We start from the raw sequence: 12849 nt of genomic DNA on the forward strand, positions 1-12849 counted from the left end.
GAACTGAAGCATTTAGGGTGCATTTTTTTTTTTTTTTTTTTTTTTTTTTTAAGGGTTTTTCACGGGGGGAACTGTAACTGCTATGGTCTTATCGTCCCGAAATCGAAGAGAGAAGGAAGACAGGATAGGAAAAAGCCAGCCGTTCCGAGAACGAACATTATCCCATCAGGATAAAATCCGCCCCGGGCGGAATTTTTTGAAATCGACGAACATTATACCATCAGGATAAAATCCGCCCCGGGCGGGAATCGCGGCCTAGCGCTTACAAGGCAGACGCACTATCAACCAAGCTAACTAGGCTGGCATTTAGGGTGCAAGAAATGATGAGACCCTAGCAGTTACAGTTCTCTCTATAAAACAATAACAATAATAAAAAGTGCAACGATGGCAATAAATTAAATTTAGATGGTAAAGGATTAGGTATCTACCTAACATTCTAATCTAATGTTAACATAGATATACCTATCATAATACATAAATATGTACATGAACAAATAAATATTTCAGATATAACTAAAATCAAATAGGTACCTACCTATAAACTATCTACTATGCCTTTGTATCACCTTATAGCGACGTTTATCTAGTTCCTCAGTAGAGGAAGGAATCAGCATGCTTTTTGCTACTTATGGCAACTTTCCACCATCTTGGATCTTGTTAGAGGATCACTTCCTTTTCTGATAATTTAAGAGTTTATAGGTAGGTACCTATTTGATTTTAGTTATATCTGAAATATTTATTTGTTCATGTACATATTTATGTATTATGATAGGTATATCTATGTTAACCCTATTTGATTTTAGTTATATCTGAAATATTTATTTGTTCATGTACATATTTATGTATTATGATAGGTATATCTATGTTAACATTAGATTAGAATGTTAGGTAGATACCTAATCCTTTACCATCTAAATTTAATTTATTGCCATCGTTGCACTTTTTATTATTGTTATTGTTTTATAGAGAGAAGAGAACGAATCCGCCCCGTGCGGGAATCGAACCCGCGGCCTAGCGCTTACAAGGCAGACGCACTACCAACTAAGCTAACTAGGCTGGCGATAATAAAATTACATTTAAAAAATAAGAAAATAGTACTCGTATTCCGATTGCAAATATTTTAAAGCTGCGTCCAGACATAATTGACACCGTCGATCGATGGTCGACTATGTTTGGATACCTTAAAGCACCAGTTGTTTCATGGCTGCGGATTGTCTGGGCTGCGTTCCAATAAGCAACTTTTCGCTTCAACAATTCGCAATTTTGCAAAGTTTACCTTAAAGCACCAGTTGTTTCATGGCTACGCATTGTCTGGGCTGCGTTCCAATAAGCAACTTTTCGCTTCAACAATTCGCAATTTTGCAAAGTTTACCTTAAAGCACCAGTTGTTTCATGCTACCAACTGAGCTAACTAGGCTGGCTCCGTTTGTACCTTATGCTATATACCTACTGAGTAACATAGGTTACCTAGGAGTATCTTAACTTCCGAGTTATGGTAGGTATCTTAAGGAAGAAAGGCCAGCCTAAGTTCTCCAAGGCAGAGCGTCTGCTTTGTAAGAGCTAGGTCACGGGTTCGATTCCCGCCCGCGGCGGATTTTATATCCTAAACAGATAAGGTTCATTCTCGCCTCACATTAACCTCACCCAGCTTGAGTGGGGGCGGGAAAAGACAGCAGTATGCGATTGCCCAAATGGTCCCCCATTCGGATACCAACCACGCTCAACGTTGCTTCAGAGATCCTTCGGGAACTAGCGTATTCGTCGTATTACTCATTGTCGTTCCATCAACATAATCTCATCCTACATCCTAGTGAAAGAATTCTTTTGTGAATTTTGCACCTAATACTTTGTATAGCTATACCTACACCTAATTTTGCTGTTGGCATTTCCTTTTTGACTAGCTTAATATTACAATCTATTCAATAGAAATGTTGTAGGTTCTATTTTGGGACTTGCATAGCAAAGATCAATGACAATTAATCATACAATTCTATTCTATTCTGTTATTTCATTTGATAGAGTCATTTCCGGATTAGGCTAGGACGACAAATAGTTAAGCAATCATGACGTTGTACTCATACTATTTTGTATATAATGTACAATAAAAATTATAATAAATAAATAAATAGATACATAGGTAGTTATCTATTTATTCGGATACCTACATCTGGGCGAATTTTATCCTGAATGGATAATGTTCGTTTTCAGGGCGGCTGGCATGTTCGTTTTCAGGGTCGCGAGTTCGATTCCCACCCGGGGCTGATTTTTTCCTGAGCGGATAATGTTCGTTCTCGGAACGACTGATTTTCTCTTATCCTGCCAAAAAAAGGGCTCACAGGGACCGAATGACTCGAAATAAATGAAGAAAGGTAAAAAAAAAGTGGTGGTGGTTTAGTGAGAGAAATTGGAGACAATGCTTTTTTCCAAAGAGTCCTAAAATCGAAGAGAGGAGGACAGGATAGGAGGAATGCATTAGCCTTTCCGAGAACCAACCTTCCTTATCTGTTTAATAGGATTTAGGATAAAGTTCGCATCAGGCAGGAATCGAGCCCGAGACCTAGTGCATACAAGGCAGGCGTGCTATGTACTGTCCAATTTGGCTTAGGCTGGCTTCAAGCGGCTACATTTAGATTAGGCTTCTTTTATTATACCAGCCAGCCATTCACGCTGAGACCGTCTGTGTGACAGGCCGCAGTCTGTCAGCTTGAAAAGTTGCACACCTTTGTCGTTCAGACGGTCTGCAGATAGACCTAGGCCTCGAATCTTTTTCCTCCACTGAGCTTGAGTAGCGGGCATTAGACACTTCGTCTTTATTAGACACAGACACTTCCGAGCTCACCAATTGGAAACTGACTCTCCGCCCCTGGTCTACTAATTCCTCATTCCCACGTTCCATTAGGTTCGAATCAGTGCCGATATGTTGCTCTTCATTCCAGAGCGATTCTATACCGATTCTAAACGAGATAATTATGCGATCTGAAGATCCAATTATTTCAAAGTGAGTCCTGATCTTCGCGTGATGAAGATGCGAGCTTTGTGAATCTAATCCGATCTACACATCGTATGCATAGCTGAATCTGGTAGCTAAGATACAAAGTAAGCTATCAGCTAGAACTAGAAATCTAGATGTCTTCTTTGAATGAGCTTTGAAATCTATCTATCCGAGTAGGTATCTTCTTTGAATGAGCTATTATAATAAGCTTACAATCCGCGATGAAATGTGTTGCTCCATTGAGCCGAGGTTCATATTATCTGCTATCATACTATCTACAGTATCTACGTATTACTTCTTAGCTATTCCTACTATTATCAGCTATTAATTAAAATAATAATTATTGCTTAGTATTATTATTGATAATTATTATCAATCTTCCTAGTTTCCTACTATAAAACTGTGATAAATACCTATAATTGAAGAGAAAAGAAAATTCTCTTCACATGTTGTCAACTAAGTGGTAAATAGTGATGCCTCAAATAAGAGGGAAAAATCGAAAAATCCGAAAAGGCTATCTGATTAAATTATACCTAAGTAATTTGTATTAGTTTTATTTTCCTAATTATGAGAGCTATATGAGTAAATATTTAGGCTATTCTATTCCACCTACTTATTATCTATAAAAATAAAATTGTAGATTAGTAAATAAACTAGGTGCCGAATGGCGAATGGTACACTTTGGTAATTTACTTAAATTATACCTAAGTAATTATTTTTGTACTAAGTAGTATAGTTCGCTATACTGTAGTAATAGAAAGTAAAAAAAAAGTAGGTACTTAAAACTTTTTAATAGTTAGTTAGGTACCTACCATCTTCCAATTACCTATTGATCTCGAACTATATCCATCTTATTACTTATAGGCGTATTACTTATACTTTTGAAGAAAGCTCATTTATTTTGTGAGCTGGGTGGGTTTGTGGCACAGGCGATTTTTATAAATTTATAAATAAATTTTATAAATTTATATTTATATTGGCCACCTAATTCTTCTCAATAGCTTCCTTATTCTACTAAATAAGTTAATAAGCTACCTACATAATTCTACTAAATACCAAACCCACCTAAATCTACTAAATAGTGCGTAAATGTTTAACGTTAATAACCTATTAAAAAGTAAACAAATATCCAAACCTATAATCGTGTTCTCTAATTAGAAGTTAGGTGGATTTGTAAACACCATTTTTTACTAAATTCATATCTTATCTATAGGTGTCTATTTACTTTTTATTATTTTAATTATTTTCAGTAGAGTTACCTACTTATTTTTCTTCTTTTAATCGTGTTTAGTAGAGTTAGGTACTTATTTATTTTAATTATTTTTAGTAGAGTTACGTATTCCTATTTACTTTTTATGAACATAATTATATTTATATGTATAGGTATGAATGCTTTTATGAATATAATTTTATTATATCTGTATGAACCACACCATATATTAATTTGCGGGTATACTGCTGAAGTCACACATGCATAATGAACAAGGTAAATTACTTGAGTAGGCAGGTACCTTACTTGAGTATCTACTTGAGTTCTTGAGTAGTTGTTGAAAAAGAAAGCTCTTTATACTTCACAGCTTTTAACAAATTTCAGGTAGAATAATATGTAGGTAGGTACCTATCTGTGATAATGATAAGTACATCCTTGTTCCTTATCATAACAAGGTAGTTATACCAGGCATATCGATTTTGAAACGGTTTCCTTGTCTTTTTTTTCTAAGAGGTTTGATATAGGGAACTGTAACTACTGAGCTTTTATCGTTCCAAAAGCGAAGAGAGACAGGACAGGAGAAAGCCTCTGTTCTCCTTCTACCATCTCGGGACGATAAGACCGTTTTTAGTTTTTACAGGTCCCTAGTTCTATCAAACCTCTTCAAAACGAAAAAGAAAGTCTACATCTCGGGACGATAAGACCGTTTTTAGTTTTTACAGGTCCCTAGTTCTATCAAACCTCTTCAAAACGAAAAAGAAAGTCTAAGGGAAATTAAATTCTCGAGATAGCGAAAGGAAAGCATGGACTATCTAGGTAACAGGAAATGACTTCTCGGGGCGGAGGAGAAAGCGGGAAAACTCATCATATTTCCACAAAAGTCACGCGGGGTTATTGACATACATAAGGAGAAGCTATAAAAGTCCGCTATAGTCAGAATTATAATTCGTTCCTAGAACAAACCTTTTCTGGTTTAAAGTTCACCCCCATTAGGGAATAATTTGTATAGGTATAGATAATAGGTATTGTTTCTTTTTGACTGATGGAATTAATAATGTAGGTACCTTGGACTCTATAGGTAGTAGGTAGGCTACCTTAGAGATTTAAGAAATTGGATTTAAAACAGTACCTGCCTACCTACCTACTTAATTAAGACTTCGAAAAACTTGGAAGAAGGTAAGTAGGTTTTTTCATATTTTGATGTACCGCTCTGTTTGCGATAGTGCCTAATTAACGACCTTCAAAGCAAATTTTCAGAATTCAATTTCTTTTTACCTTTCGTGATCCTCTTCAAATTTGCCGCACAACATAAGTAGGTATAAACATACTCATATAGCTTATATTATGTACTTAAGCAGTTAGGTAATATCAGAACTTATGTTTTTGTTTATTATTTTTTTTTTTTTCTGTACCTAGTTCCGGTTCACACTCGATTCCTAAATTTGATTTTTGAAAATGACCCCAGATCAAAATATATCTTAGGTATTCATTCCTTCACCATGAATAACTTCATGAATTCGATGATCTGATAAAATTGGGAATCGAACAAAAAAATAATCACATAACATTATTTTGTTCATATCGAATATACCTATTGATTTATTTCTAAAATAAGAAGTACTCGCAATTGTAGGTGTGGGTTACCTAACCTGATGTGAAATTAAATGAAATTTTGTTTAATATACAGGGTGTATCGATGAAACCAATTGGATTAAACACTCATATGTGTAGGTTAAACTCTTAATCCGGAGTCTAAAATCAACCAAGAAGTTTGTTAGCAGGGGTCACATTCACAGTTTAAACTTGGTTTAATTTCAAATTTTGGATTGAGCAAATCTGATTGGTTGAAAATTTCGAAAGCAACCAATCAGATTGATTAGTCCAAGAGTTAAACTTAAACCGAGTTTAAACTCTGATTGAAGCCCCGATTATAAATCCAATCAGTCAGCTCCCATGGCGTAGTGGTCACTGCGCTCGCCTTGCACGCGGGAGACCCGGGTTCGATTCCCGGCGGGGTCAAAAAATTGGCCCCGATTGTAAATCCAATCAGTCAGCTCCCATGGCGTAGTGGTCACTGCACTCGCCTTGCATTCAGCCTCGTGAGGAAAATGAGTAGCTATGGCATATAAATGCGCATAGCGACCGGTGCCAGCATGGTAGGTAAACATTGGATTTTAGGTGGTAGAAGGAGGACAGGACAGGAGAAAGCCAGCTTTTCTGAGAACGAACCTCATCTGTTTATGACAAAGATCGCTCCGAGAGGGCATCTAACTAGCGACCTGCCACTTAAAAAGCTACTTCCAAGCTAACTAGGCCTGGCTTCCTTTGAACTTTCGTTGTATCTTGGGATTCGGGAGATCTCGGAAGAACTCGGAAAGTAGACTCTTAGGACGGATAGAATGAAAGGCATGTCTTACAGGAAATGGAGTGTAAATGAAATGGATAGCTACAGGCTGCAGGAATGATTTGCAATGACACCCAGGTTGCAATCAGGGTTTACACCCATCTGACATTTCCATTGATAGTTTCAACAGTACGATGTCTCTCTGTACAATGAGTATACAATGACGTATAATTTGAACAAAATGTTGCAGTTTAAAGGGATCAGTCCAAGGCAATGAAGAAATTGGTCTGGTGTAACCTGGCCACAGCACTAAAGTTCGTGGGGCAGATCAATCCGCCTTCGTAAATTGTCCATAAAGTTCACTAGCGGGCTTTAGCATACATCTGTGTGATGTTACGACACAGGCTTATGGGGGATCCGAAATCCCAAGTTATGTGCCTAATTCGAACTTCCTAACAAATGGTAGGTATGTACCATATATATATATATGTATATCCTGAGATCCCGATGGTACCTTTTTTTTTTTTTTTAAAGAGGTTTGAAAGAGGGAACTGGAACTGCTATGGTCTTATCGTCCCGAAATCGAAGAGAGAAGGAAGACAGGATAGGAGAAAGCCAGCCGTCCAACGAACATTATCCCTTCAGGATAAAATCCGCCCCGGGCGGGAATCGAACCCGCGGCCTAGCGCTTACGAGGCAGACGCACTATCAACTAAGCTAACTAGGCTGGCTCCGATGGTACCTTATGCTATATAACTACTGAGGAACATAGGTTACCTAGGAGTATCTTAACTTCCGAGTTATGGTAGGTATCTTATGGAAGAAAGGCCAGCCTAAGTTCTCCAAGGCAGAGCGTCTGCTTTGTAAGAGCTAGCCCAAATGGTCCCCCGTTCGGATACCAACCACGCTCAACGTTGCTTCAGAGATCCTTCGGGAACTAGCGCATTCGTCGTATTACTGATTGTCGTTCCATCAACTTAATCTCATCCTACATCCTAGTGAAAGAATTCTTTTGTGAATTTTGCACCTAATACTTTGTATAGCTATACACCTAATTTTGCTGTTGGCATTTCCTTTTTGACTAGCTTAATATTACAATCTATTCAATACAAATAATGTTGTAGGTTCCATTTTGGGACTTGCATAGCAAAGATCAATGACAATTAATCATACAATTCTATTCTATTCTGTTATTTCATTTGATAAAGTCATTTCCGGATTAGGCTAGGACGACAAATAGTTAAGCAATCATGATGTTGTACTCATACTATTTTGTATATAATGTACAATAAAAATTATAATAAATAAATAAATAAATAAATAGATACATAGGTAGTTATCTATTTATTCGGATACCTACACCTGGGCGAATTTTATCCTGAATGGATAATGTTCGTTTTCAGGGTCGCGAGTTCGATTCCCACCCGGGGCTGATTTTATCCTGAGCGGATAATTTTCGTTCTCGGAACGACTGATTTTCTCCTATCCTGTCTTCCTTCTCTCTTCGTTTTCGGGACAATAAAATCTTATAGCAGTTACAGTTCCGTCTCTCTTCCCCTCTCTGTCTCTATCAAATCTCTTAAAAATCAACATTTTTCCCAATAGGTATTTATTTATTTTTGTAAACAAATGGTCTTAAAAAAAAAAAAAAAAAAAAAATGCTGTGGGTACCTAACGAGTCCGGAGAAGAGAATTGAAAATTTGTTCCAAAAAGAAAAGGGACGTTTATAGTTCTAAAGTTAATAAATGGTTAATGGAAGTTCGGTACCAAGCACGCGTTAGTTTAATTGTTTGTTCTGAGGATAGTTGGTTAATTACTCACCATCAATATTGAAGTTCTATTCAATGGTATAGATCTCATATTAAAGGAGCACACAATTCTACAAACAATTAACCCGTAGCTCGTACCTACATCAAAACAATACATAGATACCTACATTGACTACTGAAAAAGGATCAGCAAGAATTCTCCAGTCGTATCTCAGTCAATCAAATAGCTTAAAAATCCTAAAATCCATCTCTTTAAAGCGAGTTTTCAATACGATGTTCTGTTAAGGGCAGTGTGGCATTCAATTTTCCTTCCCAAGGTCGAGACACAACAATTAGGTGCCCACTCCAAGGACTCGGAATTTTACAACAACCTTTTGCGGTTTTTTGGGTCTACATACTAAAAAGGTTTAAAATTTCAATACAATGAAGAGGATGGGCTCTGTCAGCATTGTGGTGAACCTGACGATACTATTCTCGATGTGAGCACTAGAAGAGAAAAGATAAGATTGCAACCGAGCCTTAGGTCAGAGAGTTTTAGGAGATATCCCACTAAACCAGATCCCCCAGAATGGGAATGTCTTTAAACTACTGTCTGAGTTTTCCAGGCCGCTTGCCTCACAACATTGATACACGTTACGCAGGAAGCGTACGGTCAGAGCTAAGCCAGTGCAGCCAGTGTCATTGTAACCTCAATTACCGCCTAAAGAAAAACCCCTTCAAGAGTTTTAGGACAGACACTCACTATCAGGTAGGCTTTTGACAGGTACGGCTGAAAAGGTCCGCCTGTCAGATCTACCTGATGAGCACATACACTATCAGGTAGACCTGACAGGCGGACCTGATCAGGTGTACCTGTCAGATCTACCTGATACCTGATGAGCATACTCACTATTAGGTAGACCTGACAGGCGGACCTGATCAGGTGTACCTGTCAGGTCTACCTGATAGTAAGTGTATGGCCTTAGGACACATAACGATTAAAAACTTCAAAACACGCATTGAACACAACAAAAACTATTGGAAATTTGTTGAGTAAAGAATGAAAATTAGATGGTTTGCAAAGAAAACAATGAAAATTAGAAGGCTTTGCAAAGAAAATTACAGACTCGAAAGATCAAAGCAACAGTTAGAAGAGCTAAATGTATAATATGTGTAAGGAACAAGCAAATAAGGGTGTGTCCAGATTAATCAAACTAATTGACGAACGGTTTTTTATTTGACTGGAATATAGGAGTATTGTTTTATTCTGGAGGTGGCTCGGTGATAATTTTATTGGAGTTTTTATTTCGAACCCGGGACCTTCTGCATGGTAAGCGAGCGCGTTACCACTAGGCTAACTAACTATGCACTCAATGGAAAGTATTATTTTCTAAGAGGTTTGACAGAGGGAACTGTAACTGCTAAGGTCTTATCGTTCCGAAATCGAAGAGGGAAGGAAGACAGGATAGGAGAAAGCCAGCCGTTCCGAGAACGAACATTATCCCATCAGGATAAAATCCGCCCTGGGCGGGAATCGAACCCGCGGCCTAGCGCTTACAAGGCAGACGCACTACCAACTAAGCTAACTAGGCTGGGGAAAGTATTTTTTTGAAGAGGTTTGATAGAGGAAACTGTAACTATTGAGGTTTTATCGGTTCGAAATGGAAGATACGAGGTTGTGAGGATACGTAAAAGCCACCAGTTCCGAGAACGAACCTTCTTGTTTAATAGGGGTCGTCCCTGTTTTACCCCGTGACTGCTGTTAGTGACGGGGTTTTTACCCTCCATCCTGTGACAAGCTACCCACTACCTCACCCAGCCTGAGTGGGGCCGGGAAAAACCAGCACTAGTTTGAATCAATGGTCAACCATCCGGATACTAATCACACTCAACGTTGCTTATTTTCAGTGATCCATTAGGAACTGTTGCAATCAACGTACTATAGGCGCTGCGCTGGCTCTTAGAAGTGTGGAGGTTTTTTGACCTTTTTTTTGCTTTTTTGCCCATTCAGTTTTTGCTTTTTTGCCCCCCCCCTTAAAAATCTTAAAATCCATCTCTTTAAAGCGAGTTTTCAATACGATGTTCTGTTAAGGGCAGTGTGGCATTCAGTTTTCCTTCCCAAGGTCGAGACACAACAATCAGGTGACCACTCCAAGGACTCGGAATTTTACAACAACCTTTTGCGGTTTTTTGGGTCTACATACTAAAAAGGTTTAAAATTTCAATACAATGAACAGAATTCTTACGAATTTCGGAAGAAAATTGGAAGCTACTGGTTTGCGACATACGTCCCCCATAATCACACAAGACTGTGAGTGAAGCCAATCAGGTTTAATGCCCACCACTAACGCTCAGATCGTCTGACAGACCCAGGTCTGAGAGACAGTTTGAACGTGAATGGCGGAAAAATCTGGAGACCTAGATCTCTCAGACTGTCTGGGGTCTGAGAGTGAGTGGCGGGCTTAACAGTGAGATAGATTCGGGCATTCGCGATAGAGCGATCCCAAACTATCACATTTCTGGACCAAGTTTCGACTCCAATAAATCTCGTCTGATTATTTGGGATAGTATGATTGAGATAAACAGTTCTCTAAAATTATCTGGACAACTAAATTATTCTTAACGGACGACAAGTCTAGGGTAAAAAGATAAAATCTCAGGGCTCCTTAATACGTCAAGCTCAAAATTGGGAGAACAACATTTCAGTTTGATCGGAAGATTCGGAAACAATGACATCAATTGGAACTAGTGGGAAGAAGAAAAGGAACCAGCTCAACGCCTCCCGTCAACATTTCCTGTACAAATCGAGATTGTGCGGTAGTATGAGACAAAAATTTGGACGGATTGCAATACTTTCTCATTACCTTGTATAGGTTTCTTATACGTAAGGGTAATAGAAAGTAAAAATGGGGGGCATTTATAACCCATAAGAGCCCATTTTTTTTCGTTTGATCTTGCTGAAATTTAACAGCTTCTAACTCTGGACAGGTACGGAGTAAATATTTCAAATAATATTGAAAATAGTAGGAAATTTTGTTTTCTAACTAATAGACAAATCCCCGATGCACTCTGACGTGGAGTGACTGAGATATTACCGAAAAGAGAGACGGGTTTGGTCAAGTAATGTAGGCCTCGGCTCTCGTGGGATAAAGAGCTGAAAAAATCATCAGACGGTAAAAACGTTGTTAGGGCTACTGCTGGAGTAAGGGGACATTTCAATAATATTCGAACAGTATGACCAAGTTTAGTAGCTACTGTTGTTGACAAGTGTTTATATACATAGATGGCTTCAAGCGTTTGTCAGTGTACAATTTTATTGTACAACCATTGAAGAAATTTGCTTCGTTCATGGGGATGAATGTTAACACAATCATGTTACGGTAGCTCCTCTTTGAGATCTGACAATCTGCCATCACTATCTACACCACCTACCTTCACAATAATTACCAACCGAAGATTGTTTCAGGCAATTCAGGCAAAATGAAGATGGGATCAGATAATTGCTTTGTCTAAACACTCGGGTTACATAATGGGTAATTTGAGGTATGCTCGTTTAGGGAAAGAAAGGACTTCTGGTTGAATACACGATAATGGGTATATTTACCTACCTAATATCTATACCTACCAAAGTATCCTCGGACTTTCTTATGTAGGCACCTATGTCTTTATGGTAATGGGTATAGGTAGGTACCTACCTACCTACAAAGTAGCTAGGACTTAGACTTACGTATGTATGTATCAAGGTTTTAAAAGAGACATCTATGTACTATGTAGGTAGGTATCTACCTACCTATAGCGAAATTAGAAGAAGTTATTTACCTACGTACGAATTACCATCTGTAACAATGACAGATTTTTCTGAACCCAAATCCCCTATTTCATCTAAAAACGGGAGGCTTTCTGAGATGTTACGAGTATTAATAACATTTTTAAAAGGAGTAGGTTAGGTAAATTCCTAATTAATTACCTTTCAATGAGGTGAAAAATTAAAAGTCAGTTGTAGGTAAGAAGGTAAGTAGGTATATTATAGGATTAGGAGAATCATCAGACAAAGTGCAAACTATGTTGGTAAGTAGGTACCTACTTACAATTTACATTCAATTTGAATAAATCATAATTTAATATAACAATCGGACTGAGTACCTACCGCCCAAAATCGGGTTTTTTCATCTTCTTTTGACGAAACCGACTCAGAAAAGCCGACGAAAAAATGGAAGGAATGGTTTTAATCTAAGTTGAAGATCTCATCGTGTCAATACTGATAGAAATTTCAGAGTGTGGTGGATGACTTACCTGAGAGAACTCCTTCTTGGTTGTGACTTGCTTGTCCAAATCCCCATGATATTTCCGTTCACCTTCCAAAGTCCACCTGGAAGACAGATAAGATTTCAGTAAAAAAAGTTCATTTATCTAAATGGTGTTAGTGTGTTAGTGCACCATTTAGATACCTATTGATCGTTTTATGATTAGTTAACCTGGGAAAGCTGGATATAGATATGTTACCGGTATTCTTTTTATACCTATAATCCGACATTTGATAAAATCCCTAGGTAA

The 12849-nt window shown here is 37.9% G+C and overlaps 1 protein-coding gene across 1 annotated transcript in view; it reads right to left on the reverse strand.

The window, feature by feature from the left end:
* Positions 1-12849, reverse strand: part of LOC103510095 — a 35479-nt gene that overhangs the window by 8417 nt on the left and 14213 nt on the right. The window contains exon 8 of the mRNA XM_026824240.1: positions 12589-12664. Within this exon, the coding sequence (XP_026680041.1) occupies positions 12589-12664 (76 nt within the window). The remainder of the gene's footprint in view (positions 1-12588; positions 12665-12849) is intronic.

The sequence above is a fragment of the Diaphorina citri genome, unplaced genomic scaffold (genome assembly GCF_000475195.1).
Source record: "Diaphorina citri unplaced genomic scaffold, Diaci psyllid genome assembly version 1.1 scaffold558, whole genome shotgun sequence".
Taxonomy (NCBI): domain Eukaryota; kingdom Metazoa; phylum Arthropoda; class Insecta; order Hemiptera; family Psyllidae; genus Diaphorina; species Diaphorina citri.